The sequence below is a fragment of the Etheostoma cragini genome, chromosome 19 (assembly GCF_013103735.1).
Source record: "Etheostoma cragini isolate CJK2018 chromosome 19, CSU_Ecrag_1.0, whole genome shotgun sequence".
Taxonomy (NCBI): domain Eukaryota; kingdom Metazoa; phylum Chordata; class Actinopteri; order Perciformes; family Percidae; genus Etheostoma; species Etheostoma cragini.
Genome location: NC_048425.1, coordinates 18,547,621 through 18,572,950, shown reverse-complemented (window position 1 = coordinate 18,572,950; position 25,330 = coordinate 18,547,621). Strand labels below are relative to the sequence as shown.

Here is a 25,330-nt window from a genome sequence, read left to right as displayed (position 1 = left end):
TATATATATATATATATATATATATATATATATATATATATATATAGATGCAAACCTGTTGGGAAGCATTTGCGTCGTCTTGTTGAGCTTCCCTCTCTTTACTGAGCACATTATGATAATAGGATATTTTGTTTGGCTGTTAAACATATGGGACCCTCACTTTTGTTTACCAAGGGCCATGCATTCATGAATTTAAGTAGGTACGATGCCTGCCAAATATGAGAAAAGGCCTCTCTGGACTGGATTTTGAGAATGATCTCGCATCAGGAGATGATGGGTTGCCATAGATGCTGTGAGTAGGTCCATGGCTCTGATTACAACATCAAAGAAGCCTCATCGGAAAGTCTAATGGAGGAAAAGGGCACTTGACCAGGAAGAAAGACAACAATAGATGCACTGGAAGTGTGCATATGAATCAGATCATCCTACTACAGTATGTTCCCTCACCCAGGCAGGCACCAGTGAGCTCAACTTCAGCTCTACGGCGCCTTTCACACTGAGTAAGTGTTCAACTGTAAAATAAAGAAAGACATCTTTTGAAAAATTAGTAGCCACAAAGAAATGACAGAACATGTTCATCCTGTTTTCACCATTTGGAACGGAGATAAAAATAGAGAAATTCATGATATTACCTTCTTCCAAAGGTTGAAAGATGTTTTCAAAGTCAGCTGAGTATCAAAACAGATTCTTACATATCGTCTCACACAGTTATAGCTGTACTACTGATAAAGCCACATATTGAGACGTTCCCTTCTTCAATTATCCAAATGTTTTTATCAATAGGGCATAGTTAACTATTTATTTATAGGCGTACATGGGAAGCTCTTCACTCCATGGTTCCATGCCAAGGAATACCAACAACCCCCATGTACCCATGTACACACACATGCATATCCACATATATACCTACGCACTCATATCTACATATGTCCACATACATGCACACATAAAACAAGATCAAACACATTATGTCTTATTGATAGCCAACTGTGTTTTTATGCTTGAAGCTGCCAACTGAGTGAGTTTAACCAAGCTTGTTCGTTTTGGTTAATTGCTTGCACTAAACACGTGTTTCCTAAAACAAATGCCCTGCTATGGCTAGTCGCATGGCCTATGTGCAGCCTGGAGGCGAGGCACGATGACTCACTCAATTAAGAAAATGAAGTTTTCATTTGACTGTAAGCATGCAGTCCTCTCTTAAAATAACCCAGTTCGTGTGTTTCAAATCTAACACACGTGGATCTGCAAGTTGTCTTAATCTGCTAGTACATCAAACAAACAGTTATTTTAGGTTAAGATATAGTGCAAATTTGATTGGGAGTTGGACCCGTTCCTGTGGCAGTCCTAATAACGCCTGACTTTAGTCAAAAAACAGGGACAAACAAGGAAGCAAATGTCTGCATGCATGTTTTTCTTAAAATGGATCACCATCTGCCATTTGTTACAAATGAAAAACAAGCATTGTTAAGCGGTCCTGAACTTTTAATTTTTGAATTAGGTAAGGCATAAGACCTTGGAGTGACAACAGTACAAAAGGAACAATAAATGTAATTGCCTAGGTGCACACTGAAAACTTACAAGGATAATAACCAGTGTTATCAGAATTGCCAATATTAGAATGGTAATAAGCAATGTCCATACAACAAAGTTGAACAGGTTTTGAAGTGTGAGGGCACCAATTTCAGTGGCCTCACATCCCAGGGTCTCCTCTGTAAATGCGTTGCTGGAGACAAACTACCATTTGTTTGCATTATCGATTAATTAAAAGGTTCTGTAATTCACAAGGTGATGTCTTCAAATGTCTTGTTTGGTCACAAAACCAGAGCTTATTCAGTTTACCGTCACAAAAAAAAGCAGTAAAACCCTCACAGTCTGGAGGCTGGAATCAATAAAGGTTCAGTATTTTTGCTAGAAATAATGTATTAAAGAAAATATTTGCAGACTAATTTGCGGTCAATCGACTACTGGAATAACTGGTTAAGCTGGACTCTGATGACAGACGCCATGTGCTAAATGAGACCACTGACCCGTCACAGGGGCCTCGATGTCCAGCAGGTTCTTCTCTGCACGCAGGATTGTGGCGCCCTCTCCTATGAGCCTCAGGGCCACCGCCTCCTCCACGCGGCCCTCCTTGGTTAGGTGTGCTTTCAGCACGTCCACTTTGGGCTTCCCATCGCTGTCAAACACCTCTTTAGCCGTCAGCCGGTGACTGGGAGGGAACGGGACAGCTGCAAGGGTTAAACACAAAACCAGAAGAACAACATCATTATGGCTGCTTCCATTACATATTTACAGCACCTTATTATGCGGTTTGATTAGCAGGTACAGACCCAGACCGGGTCCAGTCTGCTGGGCAAAATCATAGTCAGAGAGATTACACTTTGAAAATGAAGCACAGAAGAAAAAAGCTTTCATTAACATAAAAAAAAACTTTCTTATTGCGTATTATCTTGCACATGTAACAACTCCTATGCTATATTTAAACATGCTCAGTTTTATGTGCGTGATTAGAAGAAGAGAGACATCATCGTCAGAGGGACGTGCATTTGCTCATCCGTCAGTCACAATTATTTAAAAGAGTAAAATGCTGTTTATTTCGGCGAGGCTTGAAGGCATCGTGGAAATTAGAGTGAACAAATCCACAACAAATCTCTGTTACTGTCAATTTAATTAGCGGCTTAGAAAGGATGGCTTTTCATAGAAATCCAATGTGTCCCAACAACGTTTGGATCCAACCCATGCGTTCACAAGCCTGAAAGCTGTTTGGGTGCTTTTTCATTTAAAACAGTGAACTTTCCAATCTAATCACAGCACAAAGGGAATAGATGGTGCACATTTTCTATGCAAATAGCCCAGTGAGTCTTTAGACAGACACTGAATGGGAAGCGTGGTCTTGTAACAAAAGAGCCGAAACCCCACAATGCAATTCTTTAAAACAGACCTCATGCCACTGCCATTTTAGCAGCTGACATCAAACAGGTAAAAAGGAACTTAATAAAACCATAATTTCAAAAAAAAAGTACTTTCAGTGGACTCTGCCTAAACAAAAGCCTAGTCCGTTAATACTTCATTTCTTACAACCCCCTGATGAGCATATTACTTACTGACAGCGGAGGTACATAAAGGACATAATTAAACAGCACATCCAGTGGACTTTCAATTTCAGTAGATTAAAAAATAAGACTTGCTCTTAATTAGTGTCCATATGCAGACTTGGCACATAGCACACAGGGTGTGACTAATTCCATAAGCCAGTGGCAAATACAGTTAACTTGGTGGCTGTGTGCGTGTGTGTGTTTGTGTGTGTGTGTGTGTGTGTGTGTGTGTGTGTGTGTGTTCCACCAAAGGTGACATCAGCTGTAATCAGACCTGGACTTTATCTGTGTCCCACTATGCTTAGTGACAGACGATGTTTGGGATCCCAACCACAGTATCTGCAGCTTTCAAACAGGTGGGTGTTGAAATTGCAGATTTAACTGGACTTGCAGATTTGTACCCCTGAGTATTACGGTCTGAATCCCCAAGGTGCAAGAGGCGGGCTATCTGACTGATGAGAGCGTAGACATTTCTCTACACTCGTTCTAAGACATTTAATGCGTCATCCACTTACATAAATCTCTTAACATTGCCTAAAGCCTGCAACAGATGAAGTGGAAACCTATTTCTGATATCTGAAAGTCAACATTATGATGCTGATAAGCTATTTTTCCTCGTTGCTCCAGCCCCCATCTGCATACTTAAGACCAAAATGGGCTCTTAACACAAACTATGTCCAAGCCAAATAAATACTCCATGTGCTTCAACAAATCTTTCAAAACAATATCAGCCTAAATCTCCAGTAGTTATATGGGGCATTCAGAAATAGAACGATAGAATTACCCAAGGCCCCAGGTTGGCCTCCCCTGAGCACCTGCTGTGCAACTGTAGCCCGAGGCCAGGTCCTTGGGGCTTTTGACATGTACACCACCCTGACCCCTGAGATGTTGGACACATCCAGTGTGAAATATTAAAGTCACGAATATCGATTAGAGTTGGCCGTCCTGATAAACTCCAGGAAAATGTGCAGAGCGGTCAGATGCGGGCAGAGGGTTTGGGGCTTACAGGTTTTTCCTTTTCCCACATTGTAAGTCTATTAATGACAGGTAAACTCCCAATGCAGTCTGCTGCAACCACACTGCTCTTAAACAGGGGCTTCATGAGACTAAACCAAGTTATTTATTAACTCTCTCTGCAAAAAAAACCCAAACGTGTTCTGTGTGGAGAGGTAGCTGGCGTTTGGGAAAACCCCATATTTAATGGTTGTGACCGTTATCCAATTTTGTTTCTGGGAAAAACAAATCGGCATCACTCAAACTGTTAAAATATTGCCATGTGCCCCTAGTCAGCCTTGAGTTGCAGAAGACTGAGCTGAGTGCAGCACAACAACAGCGCAACAGTTGGCAGCATCAGAGTAGCCGTGGATGTTGGCCCCATGGGCTCGGACCGAAGTGACACGACATAACACGTGCTGAAATTAAAAAACACTGAGGAATAACATTATTCTTTAACAGAAATAACCTGCGTGAAAGCTGTGGTTGTTGGCGCCCTGGCATCCTTTTAACACATCATCCTTCCATTTCCTTCGCTCTTGACAAGGGAAACACTGTGAACTGTGTGAACCCTGTGGAATTTCTAACAACCCTCTTATTAAAAGGAGTAACATCCACCGCTGCCAAAACATGACATGACACATTGTAATGGTCGGTTCTTTACGCTCTGAAGAAAAAAGGCGTAACCCCCTGACAGAATTCAAAGTCCTGAGCAAAGGAAAAAGCGTGATGTGGATTAACAACTCAGTGGAGACTGAACCATCATCAAAGTTATGTTGTGTTCAGTTGTTTGAGCAAGAAAATAAATGGTTATGTCAAATATGGCATTAAAAAAAACGGGCCACATCTGTCAGTTTGCTGTAATTAACCTTTTAAATATGAGCTACTGTCAGTGAAAACAGAAAAAATAAAACATGTCAACCCTTTTCTTCCCAAACAGTAGTATCAGGACCCCCCCTCCCCACAGCCACTGTTGCATTAATTCTTCCATACAGAGCTTTATAGTTAAACTGACCTGAGGCCTGAAACCCAAGTATAACTCAAAAACGGTCTCAATTAGTCGGTTGCCATTGTCTTCATTCATTTTTCCAACTCTCTATTCCCTTCTGTTATGTAACTGTGAAATTACACTGCAGCCTCCAATCTCTCATGAGAGAGAAATGATGATAAAGTGAGAGAGGTTCAGAGAGGATGAAAAAACCAAACAAATCTGCATCTGATTTAACTTCACTTGGTAATTTGTCTCTGATTAGCATTGTAATTCCCAAGATACAAATTAAAGCCATCCATCAACTAAAGGTTTAAAGACTACTAGACCAGTAAACCTCGGCGTGTCTGGAGGGTGTGCTAAATGAACTTTAAAGTTGATCTAATGAAAGTATACTATCTTGTGTTGGTCAGCAAGGTTTACAGCAACATTTAATGAGTTCCTTCTTCGGTGGATTAGCGCCAAGTCTCAGTCTTGAGCTCCCAAAGCTTTAGATGGTCGAGCCCGGCAGCCACCTGCAGCATTCGTGAGTAGAATAACCATCCCCGGGTATAGGAGACGTTCAGGTGTGAGACGCCGGGCTGCGGTGCAGTGAAAGCAGTCAGCTTGAAATGTTCAGGTTGGTGTAGTTCAGAGCTTCCGCGATCTCTCGGAGGAACGACACAGCGGGAGGTGCGCCGTCGTATGGTGCTGGACAGATCAGCTTAATTGGAGCGAGCGAGACGGACCGCTGCGGCGCTCGCAGAGCAGCGCCTGGCTTCATTTAGCCAAGAACACCGAGTGCAAGCTCGATTTTGAACTGGCAGCCCATACGGCTGCAATTCCTGCATATCTTCTCCCTTCTCGGCCTTGTCAGCTGTCTGAAAGCTGTGTGTGCTACACCTTGCATTAGAAATACAGAACAAACAACAGTCCAGTCCCATTCAGTGATACTCAGGAGAGATTTATGGAATACAGAAGACAACTACTGAGCAAAAAAACAACAAAACATGCATGTACTTTGTGCTGTAGAACAGAAATTATTTAAGAAGTGCTTTTATGACAAGAGTAAGTATAGTAATACAGCTCGGCTCACACAATAAGGGGCCTACTGGTGCCCCAACTAGCAGCCATGGTGGTTTATCTTGATCAACTTTACAGCAGTACCTATAGAAAAGACTGACTGCCGGTCATGAAGAGCAAGCTATCTGCGAATATAATTTATTATTACAGAATATATATCTGTAATAATAAATGATTACCACTCCAGGGCCAGAAACATAAATCCCGTGATGCACAGCATCTTCCCGTCAGAGTCCAAATTGACCCCCGAGAAATTCCTGACGGTGCACGATGTAGCGGGAGCCCTCGGGCTGTCACTGTCCACCTCAAGCCCTCCGCCCCCTTCCACCAGACCAGCAATTTTCCTCCCCCAGGACTCAGCATGACCAGTGGAAATCTCAGCATGACCAACAGAGAGCCGAGGCCGAACAAAGACTCCAGAACTATGGGCCAGTGCAACAAAGGTCAGTTCATACAAAGCATAGAATACCAGAAGTAATTTGACTGTGAGGTCAGACGTTGTTATGCAAAGGCAGTGTGCTGTCCGATCTAAAGCCCGATACTGATCTTTACTTCCATTCCCGTCACAAACCCTCTTAACCAGTTGCCTGTTTGGAAGGCCTGCGTGGTGCTCTGCATCCCCGGGCAAGGTTAAGTGGCTGGCACAATTGGCAAGAAGTTGAAACTCACTATCTGATCAACGTACGTAAATACCAGGGCCAGAAGGATTAGGACACAACGGGCTCCTTGGCACAGATATGTAAACCCCCCCCACAACTCCTACACAATGCAAAACACCCGGCCTGAAAGAGACACAAAGCCAACACAGAACCATGCAGCCGTGTCGTTTGTGGACGTTCCGTGCTTGTTTTGGGGCTGTAACTTATCTGTACGCCATTAGAAACGTGTGCTGAGTTTAGCACAACACGCAGATCGCCATGTGAGTCAATCATACTATAACGAGCTGGCGCTGAAGACCCGCCTGCGAGTTCCCAGTCGTCTACAACCGCAACAGAGGGAGAAAGTTGTGTATAAGACAAGGAAAGTGTGTCAGCGTTGCTCCACCGTTGTAGGGTATGTCAAAGGAAACACATGTGACATGCCAACGCACATCCAACAGCATCGCCCACATGTTGTTGAGATCACAGGAATGAAAAATGAACACGATTTACAATATTTAGAAATCACTACACACAGGCCTAAAAAACACATGCTCAGGACCTATTCACGCACTAATGGAGAGATGTCAGAGTGGGGGGGCTGCCTGTGCTGGAGTTGGGGGGGGTTCAGTGCCTTGCTCAAGAGCACCTGGCAGTGCCCAGGAGGTGAAGTGGCATCTCTCCAGCTACCAGTCCATACTCCAGTTCCCAACGCAAGCTCCTTAAACATAGTCAAGGTGGAACTAATTGAAACATGTACCATGTATTTTCAATTTCACAGCATAAGAGATGCTATCTAGTTTTATGGCCTATTGTGACCTTTTGGGAAAGTAAGTAAACCAAAGTCTCCAGTGGTCAAAGGTCTATCTCTGTCCCCAGCAAATGATTTGTTCCATCACTATCACTTACACTACTGTTTGTTCAGAATAAACGACAAGAAACTCATCTTTACGCATTTGGAGTTTTTCTTCTGTTGTACCAGACTCTCATGGAGCCATGACTTTTGTAAATCGATACCCTAGTCTCTCTGTGGTTGTTTTGCGTCTCTTTCTGGGACATTTTGCATTTGCTGAATAGGGAAGGGGCCTGGTTTGTCATCCATCCCCGGCTAAGACAACACAACCAAAGTGTATTTGTTTGCAATCGGCAACACATAAATAAGGCAAACACCCAGTAGCACATCAAAAAATGTTGAAAGAACATTATAATGGAGCGGCACTGTAAGCATGAGATGAATCTGCTGTTGACAGTACGGAAATGAAAAAATTCAATCACACTCAGACTTTTATTTCAGTTGGAAGCCTTTTAGTTATAAAGCATCCGACTGCCAAGTGTTGAATGGGGCACCAAGAGTGTGCAAGTCATTCTCCACTGATAGCCTCGGTTTGTTAATTCGATTACACAAACATTTAATTAGAGCGGGATTAGGAGTCCATGATGACCGGCACCCATGCGCTTCGGTAGACCGTTGGAAACCAAGGACATGCTGAACATCAGGAAGCCCCACACATTTAAATGTCATCTGGCTGCAGTTTCCTTGCGTCACTAATACCACCATGGAGTCCATTCAGAAACCTACCTGACATGCATAATGCAAAAGATAAGGCTCTCTTTGCTGACTACAAAGAAGTGCAGCAGCTGAACCATGTAATGCACTAATTCACAAGGTGATAAATTATTTGCAATGTGGTCTAACACACACACTGGATGAACCGGTGCGCTGAGCAGCACAACTGAATCCGTACAGCTAGTATTGGTAATTGTGACTCTGTACAGCAAAGATATTACGTTATATGAAGAAGTATTAAAATGGAAGTAAAGCTATAGAACATATAAGCCTCCATCTGGCCACCGAGGACCGACCAGAGATTTTAAAAGGCAGGCGGGCTTCAGGGCTAACGGTGAAAAGGTCACTTCGAAATTGGCGTTAACCTCTTTGCCATGCATTAGTAGGGATAGAAGCCGGCCCTGAACGCAACGCTTACCATAGGGTAGCTTTGAAGCTCAGTGCCTTTGAGTCTTCTGAATATATGTGCGCGGTATGGGAATGGAGGGGTTACCTCTGTGGTTGAGGCCGGAAGGAAAGCTGAGCCTGTGGCACTCTTCTTCCCAGAGGGAAAGGAAGAACCCTTGGCTTCGTCAGAAGAAATAAGAACGCAAAAGGGGACAGAGCAAAACTGTCTACAAAGACTCAGGGACACTGTGCCTGAAGATAAGTAATGCTACAGAGCCCACTAGGTATTAACAATAACCTATTCAATCATTTGTGCATACAAATTATCAATTGTGTCCTCAAATTAATAATTTGTGCTCCTGCACTACTCAGTTTGCTCCCTGTAATTAATAATTCATGCCCTAAAATTACAAAATTGAGCCTTCAAATGACTTAATTTCCTCTAATTAATAGCACACTTGTCTTATACAATAGTTACGTTCAAAACCCCAATTCCAACGAAGCCGGGACGTTGTGTAAAACAGAACAGAATGATTTGCAAATCCTTTTCAATCTTTAATCAATTGAATACACTACAAAGACAATATCGTTCATGTTCAAACTGATAAACTTGCAAATATCATTTTGCATTTGAAGCCTGCCGCACGTTCCAAAAAAGCTGGGCCAGTGTTACATCACCTTCCGTCTTAACAACCCGCACTAAGCATTAGGGAACCGAGGACCTGGCTCGATAACTTTTGCCGGACGATAAATTGACCCAGAAATGATTGCGATAAACGATAATATTGTCATTTTGAGACCACTTCTATCTAATACAATAATAATGGCATAAAAAACATTAAAACATCAAACATTAATTTTAAATGGTCCCATGACATGTTTTCTTCGGATTACGCTTTGCACGGTAGAGTTTTAACTGATAGGCATCAAATTCAAAATGAGTGAATATTTGCAGTTTGAGCATTAACTATATTGTCTTTGTAGTATATTCACTGAATATAGGTTGAAAAGGACTTGCAAATCATTGTAATCCGTTTTATTTACGTTTTAAACAACGTTCCACCTTCATTGTTAATGGGCTTTGTACATTGGAGGGTGTATTAACATTCCTCCGTGCCGCTTTGCTGCTCAGCATAATGCATAAAAAAAAAAAACTGTACAATTAAATGGGCCACTTGGGTAGTGGGACTCATATTTTGCAATAGAAGAAAGAAAAAAAAAAAAAAGAAAGAAAAAGGGGAGCTATTTCAAGTATTGACAGGCTTTTATCGTTGTCACTTCACTTTTTAAATTGCGGGATAACGTTTCTGTTCTGTAAATTCATGTTCGCAAATTCTCAATTTGAGGCTACTTATACCTATGTGTGCTTATATTTATGAGTATGCAAATGATCTCAATGTCACCCCTGATACTGGCTGCAACTCCAATATTTAATATCTTGTCAACGTACGATGGCCCACAGTTTAGGCCATAAATGTGTGTACTGGTATGTGCAGAAAACACGGCAAGCTTTGGAAGTGTGTACTGCCCATTTTAAATATAGTCAACAGCCTGCGGTTAATGGCAAAGCTAATTGTAGCCGTAAAGACCATAACTTTCATTAAATGCTACCAGTGGACTGGAGTTGCGGACCACCATCATCTGCTGCAGCGGTATAGGCTTTTACATCGCATAAACAAACAGGAGAGATAGTAGATACAAGTGAGTAAAAAGGGTTGCCAGGGAAACAGCACTGAAGAAACTCAGTTTTTATCTTTCATCCATCAAACTGTTGGCTTAAAAATGAGTCGCCGGCAGCAAGTTAGATCCTGCACCGGGGTGATCCAAGGCTGGATATCGGAGCAGAAGCCTTCTCATGCATATTCCACTGATGTATGGCAGAATGTGAGCAACACAAACATAAGGAGTGGGAAACTACAGCTGTTCACTGCAACAACATGTGGCTGTCTCCACAGAGGTTCCCATCAATGGCCCTTATCTCGGGATCCTGTTTATTAAGATAAGACAGGTCGAACACTAAACACGCCAAGAATACACCAAGACCTGTGTCCATCCTGCCATGGCTGTCAGGGTTATCAAAGACCATCCCGCTCTGATAGCCCACAGCGGCGTTTTAGAGACCGGGGCGACTGCAATTTCAGAGTGAGTGACAGGCAAACGTTAATCCTGCTGCTGGCTCAACAGATTTTACATGAGAGATGTAGGAAGCGTTAGCAGCAGCAGGTGATCAAAATGCACCGCTGCACAGACAGCACTCCGAGTACAGTAAGTCCCTGATTAATTAGCGAGGTTAGGGCCGAAGCGTGGGAGGCTGGCGTGGGTGGATGGAGGGATGGATAAATGCATGGATATGTATGTGAAGACAGATAGATGGGAGAAGGCGGCAGACGCTTTGGTGGGGGGGGGGGGGCGGATGGGCTTTTTTTAAGGGATGTTCCTACACCAGATTTCTGGGGTGGCGGGGTGTTCGGCGAGCCATCAACGTAGCAGCGGATCAATGACACAGCGCGTGGCCGGCAGGGCCCTGGATCACGGCTGGAGGAGGACTTCAGTGGTTTGGAGCTGAAGCGGGGGAGGTGCATTAGTCAGGGAGAGTGACAGGATCAGTCAATAAAATAAAAATGCATTCACACACGGTCAAGAGGGGAAAAAAGGGTGAACCTGTCAGTAGGGCTGGGTGATATGGCAAAAAATATGATCACGGTCATTTTTCCCACATTGATCCCGCTATATAGGTTGATAATGCTGCCAGATAATAGTATCCTGATAACAGCAGATTATTATTGCTAACAGCAGAAGGTCCACTAGGACGTTGGACAGATCTTGTGGGCCGACTAACATTAACATGGGCCCGCATTCTCAAACTCTGGGTGTGGTTGCTTGGAGGGTATCTTCTAAAAGGGACAGGAAAGATTGCTTGGGTCTCCCGCGGCACATTTTGCAGGCCGTGTTAATCTGCACTTGGTCACTTTTGAGATTTCCAAGCCTCTTCTATATAATTGACATTGTTACTTTTTTGTCAACAATGTCCTCAGCTTTGGAGGATAACGCAAGTTCACTTTCACCGTTGCTTCCGTCCCTATGTCCCTCAGCTCCACATGTCCCTTGGCTCCACATGCCACATGTCCCTCGGCTCCACATGTCCCTCGGCTCCACATGTCCCTCGGCTCCACATGTCCCTCGGCTCCACTCATTTCTTCAGTTTCCTTCACTGCTGGTAGCTGAAACAATGCTCTGCGTAGGGAATGGGCGTGTTCTTTGACGTGCAAGCCAAAAACTTCTTCTTCTACTACTATTGACGTCTTTTGGCGGTTGCCAAACAACTTCTGCTGTGCATCACGGCCACCTTCTGAAATGTAATGCCGTTTATTTCTGTTGTGTGATAGGCTGTTATATCTATTCATAAAGTAAAATATGTCCGTAGTTAATCATCGTTATCGACCTGAATTTTATCGCAATCCCATTAAAGATTGTTGTATCGCCCAGCCCTACCTGTCAGTCTCTCAAAAACCATCCACTACCTGGATCACAGTTCTGCAGATTTCCCATTCACACACAACTCATAGTACTCCCTGACCACAGACAGTCACTCTAGGCTCTAGAAAGCCTTATTAAATATTGACACCGTTCCTTCCTCTAGGCACAGAGTGGCAGTAGTTAGGTATAGTAGCTTTTTGGATGGAATCTTTAGGGTCTACTTTTCAACTGAGCAAGACACCGAGCAAAATGAGTGGCTTTTGTTTTATTCAGCGATGTACGATTCAAATAGCAAGTATGGCTCAACGTAGGAACATGATGGAAATATGTGAAAATGTTATCAGACTGACTCAGTGATTCTTTCGGCCTCAGTGCTTTTACATTTAGAGAAATTCAAAAATCAAGTAAAAAGCATGCTGGTCAAATCTAGAGATCCACCAATCTGACACGCTGAATACCAATAATAATAAACAGATCTGGTATAGGCAATGGAACTGGGGGAAAACAGGTGAATTACTGCATCGCTAAAACCGTTTTGGATAATCTAACTTTCAATTGTGACATAAAGTTTTTTCCATTATAATGTCACACCACATTTTTTTGGCCACATACACCAAAATAAAATTCAAAAACTAGAAGGCAAACTACACTAAAATTCAAATGCTTGTAAATAAATTGGGATTTCCCTTTTACTTTGTGGAAACAAAAGAGCAAGAAATCTTTAGCAGGAAGTGGGATTGGTTGGAATTCAGTGCTGGCTGTGTAAAGACTTCTCCTAGGCTAAATACATTTTTCCAAAGAATCACCTTGAATTACCGAAACTGGGCCAATGTATAAATATTTCTGCGTATTTAGACCAAGTAAATAGGAAGTGTACTAAGAAAGGGTTCAGATTACAGTACAGGTAAAGGTGCAACACCAGTCAGACAGACCTGAAGAGAAGTAATTCAGACACGTCAGTTCCAACTACTGCACTAAGAAGCTATGATTAATGGCTGGACTTAACATAGTGGAAGTGAATTATGTAAGACATTCAAAGTTTGGGCAGTACTTTGTAAAAGGTGTTAGGGGCTAACAGGCCAGCATAAAAAAGCTCAATTTCAATGTAAAACACTGCAGCTTTCCAGGTTTGCGGTGACGTTAACACTCTCTGGCATTTCCTCTGAAAGCCGCTCTGACAGGCTCTGAAGAAGATATTCCCTGCTAGCTTTGCCGTGCTGAGGCCTGCCCCCCTCTTCCTCCTCCACAATGCCGTGACACAGGATTAGCTTTCATTAGAGAAGGCGTTTTAATCAGCTTTGGAGTATAGCAGAGACGGAACAATGGAGGAGGCAGAAAGGATCTGGAAGACAGGGTGCTATGGGTGCATGCTCGGGTGTATGCAAGCTATTCCCACAAAGGGAACCTGTGGCACATCCCGGCCGGACAGCTTCCTAGCCACACTTATCTGCACATCCCCCAGTGTTACGTACTACATCTAAAAGACTCCTATCATGACAAGCACAGCAGAAATTCTACATGCTAATTCCTTCCCTTGTCAGACAGTCAGCTGCTGTTTTCATATTCGGACCATTATTGGCAGTCTGCAGGCAATAAGAGAGAAAGCCATATGACTGTTGCTGTTTGGACAAGTGAATCTGAGATTGCACCTAATTAGTCTGGTTTATCCTTAATTGCTCCCAAGCAAGACCATGAGCTTCCACTGCAAAGCAAAGCAATGTGCAGCACATATGCATACATAGTCTTGTGCACAAAGAGTCAAAAAAATTAATGTTTTCAAATTTGACAACTGATCTCAACAAATTAAAGTAGATCTGGGTACCCCATGAGGTCTAAGAGATCACGTGTCTGGTCTTGGCCTCAAATGACATCTATCTGCAGGGCTTCAAGGCAACAATTTCAACCTTTTCATGGTAAACAGAAAGGTCAGGCAGCTAAGAAAGGATCAGTGGGCGCATTTGGATTCCAGTCTGGACAAAAACTCTCCCCACTTGTGCACAGAACCACCTTTGTGTAACTCCTTAACCACTCTCCACCATGCTGTCAACTGGCACTTGTATTGGGAAGGACTGAGGACACAGGTCTATCGAGAACATGTGTACCCACAAGCCTTAGAGAGCTTCACCAGAGCGTAAAAAGACACTTTACAAAGCGTTGTTGTTGGTGCTGGTGCTTGTTCTGGGAGTATGTAGTGACATCCAGACGGGTGGCTGGACACACCTACAGAGCCGCTGGGTGCAGTTCAGCTAGGGTGGCAGTTGGCACAAAACCAAAGATTTGACTTCAAAAGCTTCACTGCTATGTTTATCATGTGAAACTCCATACTATAATGTATGGCTAGGCAATATATGGATATCATATTGATATTGTGATATGAGACTAGATATCAACTTAGATTTTGGATACTGTAATGTCCTAATATTGCATAAGTGGTGTCTTTTCCTAATTTTAAAGGCTGCATTCCAGTAAAGTGATGTGATTTTCTGAACTTACCAGACTATTGTAACTGTTCTATTATTTGCATTTAACCACTTTGTCATTATATCTCCATTACTGATGATTATTTATCTATAATCTCATTGTGTAAATATTCAGTGAAAGCACCAATAGTCAACACCACAATATCGTTGCGGTATCGATATAGAGGTGTTTGGTCCAAAATATTGTGATATTAGAGTTTCTCCATATGGCCTAGCCCTACTATAATGATACCATTACAGCAAAGTACAAGTATATTGCAGACCACAATTAAACTGGACAGCTTTGTAGCAAAATGGTCAGTTCCAAAAGCGAATAAGTTCTCCATTTAACACCTGCTACTGGATGTTTTTATCAATTTCTCTGCCTGCTGCAGTCAACATCCATCAATACCCGTACATACACATCAATAGGAAAATGTTGTTACGTTGCAGAAACTCCAACTGACTTCAGTGTTTTCTGTAGTCATTCACAGCTTTCCTCCGAGATAATATGCCTCAACAGGCGTGATCACACCTCCCAAGGAGGGCTCGTTGGCAGCCGAGATGTTGGCATTTCTAGAATGCAATTACTAGACACATACAGAGGGGTTGAGGCCAGGCTGTATTTTTACCCACACTTGGTAAACGGAGCATACAAGACTTGAGCCTTGACCCCGAAGAAAAAAACACTGCCTGAACTGTAGACATCAATTCCTCATTATTAATTAACCCCGCCTTCTTACGTCTCTCAGCTGGGGAGGTTACCTGTTAGACTCGAAAGTGCATTCCTCTATCTATCACAATGATCTGTAAGCTGGGGCGGACCCTCCCAACCATACTAGAATAGCCCCATCACATGTGTGAAAGGGCATTCCTCAATGCTGCGTCAAAAGGACAAGGGCGGGTCAGAAATGGCAAGCACAAATCAAATAAACAACTCAGTTGAAACTGTAGAGAGGGATTAGCATTCAAGTATAAATAAGACATATCTAATACTGTAACAAGCATCTTTCTTGCATCAAATGTTTGTGTCCAAGAGATCCATGGTTGAGTTTTAATTTCTGGCAGACTGACTGTGGTTTTTCTGAGGGACAGGTGGTAAGGCAATGGGATGGCGCAGCCAGCCACCTCCTCCCACCTCATGCCAAGACAACAAGGCCCCTGAGGGTCCCTTTCCTTTGCCATTGCTTCCTTTCCCTCTCTTGCCTACGCCCACCTCTCAAGCCCATCTCTAGGCCATGACTGAGCGGGTGTGGTGGGTTCTCCTGCCAGCAGGGGCACCTGGCTGCCAAGAAAGAAAAGCAGGAAAACGACACTGGGCCGGGATAGGAGGGAGGGCGGGCAACAGTAGAATTACTTCTCTAATGAACAAAAGGAATTCTGAGTCAGCAAGACACACACACACACACACGAAGCTGTGACGGAACCCCTGAAGTAGCTGCTATTATGCAACCCTTCTGGGCTAAAAGTGACTGTAACGTAAATCATCCTTCCCTGCAGCCAGCCTGACCTCCATACTGCAGAGAAAGCACTTTCACAACTCACTCATGGAGTATTATGTCGAAGGCACCATCTGTGCAGGCTTTACTAGCGGACGTGAGATTAAAGGCAGTTAAAGCATCACTTTGGAAAGCCATCTCTGCAGTCAGCATCCGATCAAAGATAAGAGCTGTAAGTAAGGGCCAGGGTAGCGCTGGGTAGCGTGGGTCGAGCTGTAGTGGACTGCCTAGGTCGTGCCCCTGATTCCTCTGGGCCAAACAGGCCTGCTACAAAGGTCATGCGTTGTTGAGGATCGGGTCAGTGCATAAATCCAGGACTTCGAAAGGAACACTTGACAGCTTGGCTGCCTGAAGGGAGCGTTGCGGACTCTCCCCTGCTGGGGTCATGCATATCTTTTTACGTTTACAGACCAGATACAGTAGCTCAGCTTTTTTTTTCAATGGCTTTGCTTCTACACTTTTAAAGACATTCCCACTTGGTGTGTTCCTCTGCAGAGCTACCCTTGGCCTCCATTGGTTACTACATTACATGACCATTACATGTATATTAAAAGACTGAACATGTACAAGTTGTATTGCTGATTCTAAAATGCACTATATTTACTTTCATCATAAGCAAATTATAAAGACATCCCATGAGGGCGGCAGCCTAATACTGTGAAAGTGCGTAGCTCTGTACTATATACACCATCTGTTAGGCTGAAGAGAAGTCTCTGCCCTCTTAACCGCGGTCTACAAAACAGACAGTACTCACCAAATGTTGCTTCCACTACTGCCTGCCAACGTTACTGTCAAGTGTTTGCGGGGAAAAACGGAATTTGGTCTGATAGAGGTGGAATGCTAAATTGATTTGATTCTTGCCAATAGCTGCCAAAGTGCTGGCTTGAAATCACTCGGAGATACACTACGGCAGATTTGTACCTCGATTTGGCCGCCCTCAAGGCTTGCTACATTCCTCCAGGGGGATCGGATTACGTCCTGTACAGGGAGACGGGCCCGAAGCATTATGGGTGTTTTGGTCTTACAACATGGGTCTGACACAGCTGAACAGCAGCGTTAGCGAGCAAGTGTGCAAGAAGGAATGAAAAGAAATGCTGAATGAACGGCAGACAGTCGCCTAGAGGAAGCAGTGCAGTCATGGTTGAGAGCAGGGATGGCAGAACCCAAGGTAAAACTAAAGGAATAAGACAAGAAATATGTTGGCTGGAATACATGACAGCAATAGAAAATAGTTGATTCAGTCAAAAAGAAGTAGAAAAAAATCTGCCTAGTACAGTGTGTCTCAAAGTTGACGGGAAAAAGAGCAGTGTTGACTAGTAAGTAACTGTCGAGGCCCGGTAGAGAAGCTGTCAAAGACATTGTAGTCTTTAGTCTTCTTGAGACAGTGTGTCATGGACATCCCCATACTTGTGTTCACAGCGGTAACAGAGCGCCAGTAAGCTTGTGTGTCACTTCTCAACCTTGCCAGTTTCTGTGGGGGCTGGGCCACTATTAAAGGCTTGCATGTATAGCAAAGCAACAAACAAGCTGCCAAAGAACATTACAGCTCGTTAGCTGTCATGTCTGGGGTGTGCGTGTGTGTGTGTGTGTGTGTATGAGTGGACTGGGAGGCTCCTACTATTTCATTGAGTTTGACATTCTTTAGAGTCGTCACCGACACATGCACAAGCACACGGATGCATGTATGAACATGCACAACCATGAAGTAGTGCATCAATCAAGCACTCTGTACTAAGAACCGGGATCTCTCTGCAGGCAGTCAATAAAACAGAATGCTACCAATCATAAGTGGCAAGCCCGCTTGACACCAAAGATATACAATAGGAGTCCACGAGCCCGCCCTCTACTCCAATTGGTTCGGATTGGGAGCTGGAGGGCATCAACGCACAAATGATTGGTCATTGTAATTTATGGGTCCCCGGTGTGGTTTGGACAGGCAAAAAAAAAAATCAATCAGAGCCCTGGGACACACTAGCCTCTCCACAATCTGGCTAACAGAGGCCCACTGGGAGCTCAGACAGATGAGATATCAGTTTGCACTATCATCACGCTCCCCTTGGCCTGGCAACTGGGGATGCCGACTCAGACCCGGATTTACTTCCAGGTGACCGACCTTGTGTGCAACCTACAGTCCATCAGGGACAAGCCTCCATTACCTCTATTGGTATCTACGCTCTACAACGTCCCTGTTAGTGATGGTATTACATAGTCTGTCCACAAGAGGACGCTCTACAACGTCCCTGTTAGTGATGGCGTTGCATAGTCTGTCCACCAGAGGACGCTCTACAACGTCCTTATTAGTGATGGCGTTGCATAGTCTGTCCACCAGAGGACGCTCTACAACGTCCCTGTTAGTGATGGCGTTGTATAGTCAACACTATACACTGAATTTTCTTTTGTTATTGTGTTTTTGTTCAAAAGGACTTTAAGTTTCATAAATGTATTTTCATAGATTTCATTTATTAGAACTTTATATTTTAATGTTCTGTTAATACATAAATTAAATAAACAAATTATGTTATTTTAGTGAGAACTCATAAATAACTACAAATAACTAATGTTAGGGAAATCTGTTTGTTTTGCAACGTGTTTCTGGATATATATATTTTTTAATATACAGTATATTGGCCAATATATCGGATTTTTAAATAACCAATCAGTCTTAAAAATCCTTTATCGGTCGAGCTCACACACACACACACACACACACACACACACACACACCCCCACCCCCACCCACCCTCTCTCTGCAGAGTGTGTGGGCCCAGGCAATCGTCCTCCTCTCCTCTCAGGCAGTAATGAGTGAGAGCCATCATCAGCTCTGAGGCAAACTTAACCCTTGCTTGCCTGCTTGTCACATGATGACACATTTTGAGAGATCCATACGCTAAGGTTTTAGCCCACTCAGAAAGGGCATGGTTGTAAATTCATGCAAAATGTCCTTTTTAAAAAGTCATGAATCCCGACTTGGAACTACATTTTTTAAATAAAGTCCTGATTGACTAAAATTGTGGAAATAAATATGTGGATGAGAAGCATGTTAGCCCAAACTAGTAAGCAGTGTCTCGTCTTATAACACAAATGCCAAAAACAACATCCTGTCAGGTCAATTATAGAACAAGCTGATGTGCAATGAAAGATTTGTTTTCCTACGGTAGACAAGCAGACACCAACCCAATTCACTACCACGTGGATTAAAAAGGGCTCATTTTCAGCCAGGTGGTCTATAATTAACCCGTGTGAATGAGTGTAAATAAACCTTGGGGCCTCAACTCACCTCCAGCTGTATTTGTATAGCTGGAGTTTCTCTCTCGTCCACACACTGGCTACTTTAGCTACAGTTAACACCTGAAAGAAAGGAAAAGGTAACCTGGGCTCTTTTCACGGAGCAGGTTTAACAGCGAATGAACAAAGGATAAACAAAGTGGCATTTAAGGTGCTTATTTACCCAAATGTAATTAGGGCTTTCCTCAATTAAGCACATTTTTTTTCATTTCCTTAATGGAGCTGAGAAATAAAAACAGTTAATAGGCTCTATCCAGGACCTGAGAATAGCCTGTGCTTTGCACAGTTGAGAGTGAGAATACATTTCTTGTTTTAATTCCCTAAAAACACTAAATCACATCATACAAGACAGCCAGATTTAAAAAAAATGAATAAAGCGTGGTTAAATGTCTCTTATTCTTGCCCCCAGTGTTACTCTGGGCTTTAATGAAGTATTCCAAAACACTTGCTTGCAGTATTGATCGGTGTGATAATTAAAAGGAAGCGTGCATGCACCATGACCCCCCTCCGCAGTCCGACTGCAGAATTCATTTCTCGACCCGCAGCTGAAATGATGAAGTGGTGAATCAAAAAGGTGAGACAGTGGAGTTAACCCTTCACTGCATTATGTCCTAGTGCCGCAAACAACCGGCAAGCTGGTACACAGGACATTCACTATATGTCCCACACATACTTCAATTTAAAAAGGTCTTCTGTTTTAAAGAGAAAAGCAGCCAGATGCCTTGAAAAATGGCCGACTGCATTTCAAGGCCTGAAGCCCGTCACTAGCCAGTAACCATTGGCCAAATGGTCTGAATGCACAGCGCTGAGGCCACGTTGGCTGATGCTGCTCTCTGCACCTGTGCTTCAGTGATCGGCCGAACCCAACCCCCGCCAAAATAAAGCTGCAGTGGACTGAAGCGCTACAACCTGAATACAACTGCTCAAACACCCTAAGAAAAACAGAACAAATTGAGAGCAATGATTGGACAACGTTGGGCTGAAATGAGGAAATTAGGTCATCATAACACACTCCCTCGTAGCTGAGGGTTTACTTTACTCGTCCACCCATGATGACAGGCAAAAGGTTCAGGTTGTACATGCCTGTGTTTCTTGTGTGCTCCCTCACACACACATGCCCACATACTGAAAATGAAAGAAATCTGCATATTCATCAGGTTTCATTTGCATCTGATTTAATGTGTGTGTCAAACAAGTAACCATGCCTACATGATAGAGTAGAGACAATCTCGACTCGACCATTCCCATGAGATATTGCGCACCCTTCTTATGGGATCCCCCCCCCCCCTATACATGCACTGAGTCGATGAGCTCACACAAGAGTTACAACATTCCTCCCGCTGCGGTGACTTTTCTCTGCTTACTAATCTCTCGTTTACAGGCAGCCCGCATATGGCTTTGCTCAATTTCCCCATGATAAAATACAGAGCGTCGCCTGGCACAACCCAGGAGTGTGTCTATGTTTGCATATGTCACACAGCAGCATGCAGGGGCTTGTCCCAACCCACAAAGACAAGTCTCCCATCTATCATACAGGTATGTTTTCACTACAAGGAACCTCCTCCTCCTCCTAATAGAGACAAGTATAGCAGGAAAACGGACGACGTTTTCTCCTTGATTTAGAAAAATTGCTGTTGTACTCTACGGCACAAAACACTATTCAGTTCCGCTGAAATGGTTTTACGTTTAGCGTGCGGTTTGAGGTGGCTGCGTGTGCGCATACCTGCGGGCTGGGGTTACATAAATGCTCCGGCAATTCAAAAATGTAAACAGAGTGCAATTCTTTTGCTAATGATAAAAGCTATGAGTGTACTAAAAGGATTTGTTCATTACCCTGATGCATTGATTTTAAATGGTGCAACAGTCTGCCAAAAGAAAAAAGAATGAGTCAATGTGGCTTCAGCAACAATACATTTACTGTCTCTTGGGTCAGCTTCATCCTGGTTGTCAATACATCACCATAATTATTATTATTATTAATAATGACAGACGAGCACTGCAGATGAACAAAGCTACTGAAAGATGCCGGCCCCATGGCGTGAAAATCTCACTAGAGACTAGAAATGGCGATAGGTGTAAACCGAGCCCTGGGTATCCTCCTCTGCCTTTGAGAAAATGAAAGCCCCCCCTACCCCCCCCTCCTCAAAAGCTACAGACTCAGAAATGGCACGTCCTAAGGAAAGCTCACTGTGAGACTGGCTCTAGTGGCTGGGATTCTGCAAGGCTGGATTTTGTTTATTTCTTCAGATACAGTATTAGGGACCACTGAGGTCTTTATAAAAGAGACTTCAGATACAGTATTAGGGACCACTAAGGTCTATATAAAGAGACTTCAGATACAGTATTAGGGGACCACTAAGGTCTATATAAAGAGACTTCAGATACAGTATTAGGGGACCCCCCCCCCTCCTGGACTCGTATTCAGCCTGTTTGCCTTTTAGTAAAAGTGTCAAACAGCAGCTACATTTTGCGGTGTCTTCTGTGGCGACCAAAACAAACACACATTTCAGCATTTTCTTTTTTGCTGTGGAGTGGCAAATGTCTTATAAGTTCCGTATATATTAAACATTTCCTATTTCCCTACCTAATTTGGATGGATATATATATTAATATGTGATGTGTGATATGATGTAATAAGTCTTCTTTGATTGGATCAACTATTATTTGCCCAAAAGAGGATTATTTTGTATTTTTGTCTGATTGAAAGCTTGTGTTAAAAATAAAACAGACGTTTCTCAGTACTTTTTGTCATATTATTCTGAAGTAACAGTACTTTTACTTGGCTATTCCCCCCACCTCTGTTCATTGATTCTAATGACATTCTACGGGTAACGGAAAGGTGAAGACATTTCTCCGTTATCAGCTGAGGTAGACACACAACGCTGCAGTGTTTACCATTGCACGTTAGCCTTGCAGCTAGCAGAGTTTCCTTCTGTTTATAGCTGTATCCCGATAAAACAGCATGGTAAATATCAGCCGGAGTGCACGTTTCCTAGCCTAAAACAGAGCGGCTTGTCTGCTTGTCAGACTGTCTGCCTTCATACCCACTTGCTCATCCACAGCACCCCCCTCAGCCACATTCATTGGCTTTCACTCCCCAACCTGCTCCCTCCCCCTCTACTAAGGTGAACTTGGTACTGTCATGACTACTAGTGGTACCATTACCAAAGGAAAAGCTCAGCGCCAACTAACTTTATTCCCTTTGCAAAATAATGAACTAAATTAGGCACAAATAAATAACTCCCAACTCGCTCCTGACCCAAATCCTCCTCCACTGAGTCGGTAATTGAATTGAGTCTCTGTTCAGCCAATGATTCACAGCCCTTGACTAAGCATTTGCTCTCAATTTTTGCTTAACAGCATTCGGCGACCATCCCGTGACACATGGCTTTCTATTTTGGAATTTTTTGAAAACCCACTTCCTAAACGAACAAAAAGTGTCCCATGACGTAGCTAACGGGCATTCATTTATACATGAGTGTGTGTATACTCAACCCTCAGATTCCCATTTCTTGGGACTTGAGGTGATTTACTACTCTACTGGCCTCTAATGTAACCCAGCAACCCAGTTGCTCCCAGTTCACTGGGTTAGCCGTCCCTCCCCCACCCTCTCTGTCCTGGGTGTCCAACGTGTAGTTACACGTGTCGTAGACACTGTATTGAGTGATTTGTGAGTGTGCGGTGACCGGCTGGAGAGCATCTAATGACACCGACTCCTGTCTCTGCTCCAGACCGCTTTTGGTAGCCACTGCAGCGGAGAAAAGGACCATGTCTTGGTGTCTGCCACCATTAAATGGGAAACACTAAAAGGTTTGTTTGTACGAAGCCTGATTTTGACCACATACGATATGAGTGCAACTTTATGATCCATGGCTCCCGGATGTCACTGTGGGCACAGGCAATCAGGAGCAGTATTTGGTCCTCTGGTTGAAGAGAAAAATGGGGCATGTGTAAGGTACTTCTGACACAACAGTCCAAAGCTGTATTAAAACTCCGTCCCTTGACATAGAAGCTGCAGAACCGCTGCTGAACAACCGGTCCAAACATATCAACAGCGTGATATAGCCTCATAGGCTTAGCAACAACCTAATAATTCCAAGGTAGGTAAACCGTTTTCTCCACCTAATGCTTTATCAAGACCCAACATCCATTTGTTCACATGAATTAGCAAGAGCAGCAGCTAATGCATGGAGTCAGATTACCACCTCTGAGCAGAGACGCCTTTATCCCCCTATATGGAGCTTAATCTGTCCAAATCCGCCGCTTTGCTGTGCCCTAAATCCACAACAGAGCCTAATTCCTCTTTAATCTAATGAGCGGTAAAGGTGCACTTACTCAGGTTCAGAATACCACAGACTGTATCTGAGCGTCACATCATAACAGAGGTAGTCCAGGTCTTCCCTACAGTGCTACGCCATGATGCAATACCTCATTGTCACACATCTCCAAAAGAGCCTCTTGCGTCAGAGCAGTCTAGGCAAGCAGAGCCTGTACACGACTTGATCAGCTTTAATTATCTTCACGTAACTCTCAGCTTCTGCTGGAGGCAACATTTCCAGGTCGAGCTGGTTGAGTGGACTGCTGTCTAAAGATGCTGAGGAGGAGGCGGCCCGTCCCCCATCCACCAGCACCCCGGCTTCTTCGCATGCAGAGGAGACATGACAGCAGCCCCTGAAGACTTGTTTTACTTTTATTTCTATTCAGAAAAATGTAAAACACCCGCGGAGCAACACAACCAACCTAAATCTTGCACGCTAATTGTTCCTGGCAAGGTTGCAGCCTGGGAAGAAAACACTGGAAATACATGGAGGCCCGCAGCTGAAAGCTAGACCAGACAGCAGACTACGCTTCACACTAAATAAGAATAATAAGAATAATAAGAATAATAAGAGTGATCAGGATTTTTCTTCCTCCGAATGAGTTTAACTTGATTGGGTATGGTATTAGCAGCTTGCTAATAAGCGGCTGGTCCAGCAGATGTGTCCATCCTGTTCACAGGTCACCTGTCCGACCAATCACAGGCTCTAAGCAACCACCCGCCCTCTTAAACACGCTCTCACCTGCTGAATCCATTCAGCTGCTGCTGTGGAGGCATCATCATATTCATTTGCGGTATTCATATTTTTGAGTGCTGCGATTTAAAATAACTTGTGTTATCAATTAATCTGGAGAGTGATTATTGTTTTTAAATAATTAAGGAGTTCCTTTTATAAAAGGTCAGTCACAATTTCCTAAAGCCCAATCAGACAGCTTTAAATTGCTTGTTTTGTCCAAAACCTGCGATTTCGGTCGTTTTAGTACTTATACTACGTTCTGGTCAAATGTAACGATTCTGCTCCCAAAGATGGATTAATAATTGGAATATTGATATTCCTAATTGTCCTTATAATTTTTGTCATGATCACCTTAAACAAAAGAGGCTTGATCGTTCCTCCTTTTTCCTTTCACACTTTCTAGAAGTAAGTCAATGCTGTGCATCTAGTATTAATGAATGAACATTAAGAGAGGAGATCAATTCAAATCCATTAGAGGAAAAGAAATCCATTTCAATAATCTCTGTGTCCTCACAATAAAAAAAATCTTGAGCAGCCAGTAGGCCTGCACGATTCGGGGGGGAATTATGAATCATGATTTTTTAACTTGAAATTGATATCACAGTTCACAATTTTTGGACCATGACAAAACAAAAAATTAGCAGTAGCCAACAGATTTATTTTGGTCCCTATAGCTCATTGTTCATCACCACAGGCCTGGAAACAGAGAGAAGGGAGAGCTCCTGTTTTCTACAGTCTAGGTTTGTAACTCACAGAAGGAAGTCGGAGTGTTGGTGATGCAGTCGGCTCGCAAAATTAAATCACAATCAAAGTCATAAAAAAAAAT

At 43.3% G+C, this 25,330-nt stretch overlaps 1 protein-coding gene across 8 annotated transcripts in view; it reads right to left on the bottom strand.

The window, feature by feature from the left end:
* The window catches only part of LOC117962077 (serine/threonine-protein phosphatase 2B catalytic subunit alpha isoform), a 60,841-nt gene that overhangs the window by 31,534 nt on the left and 3,977 nt on the right, over window positions 1-25,330 (bottom strand). For all 8 annotated transcript variants that reach the window (XM_034901121.1, XM_034901124.1, XM_034901122.1 and 5 more), the window contains exon 2: window positions 2,028-2,228. In XM_034901121.1, coding sequence (XP_034757012.1) covers window positions 2,028-2,228 — 201 coding nt within the window. The remainder of the gene's footprint in view (window positions 1-2,027; window positions 2,229-25,330) is intronic.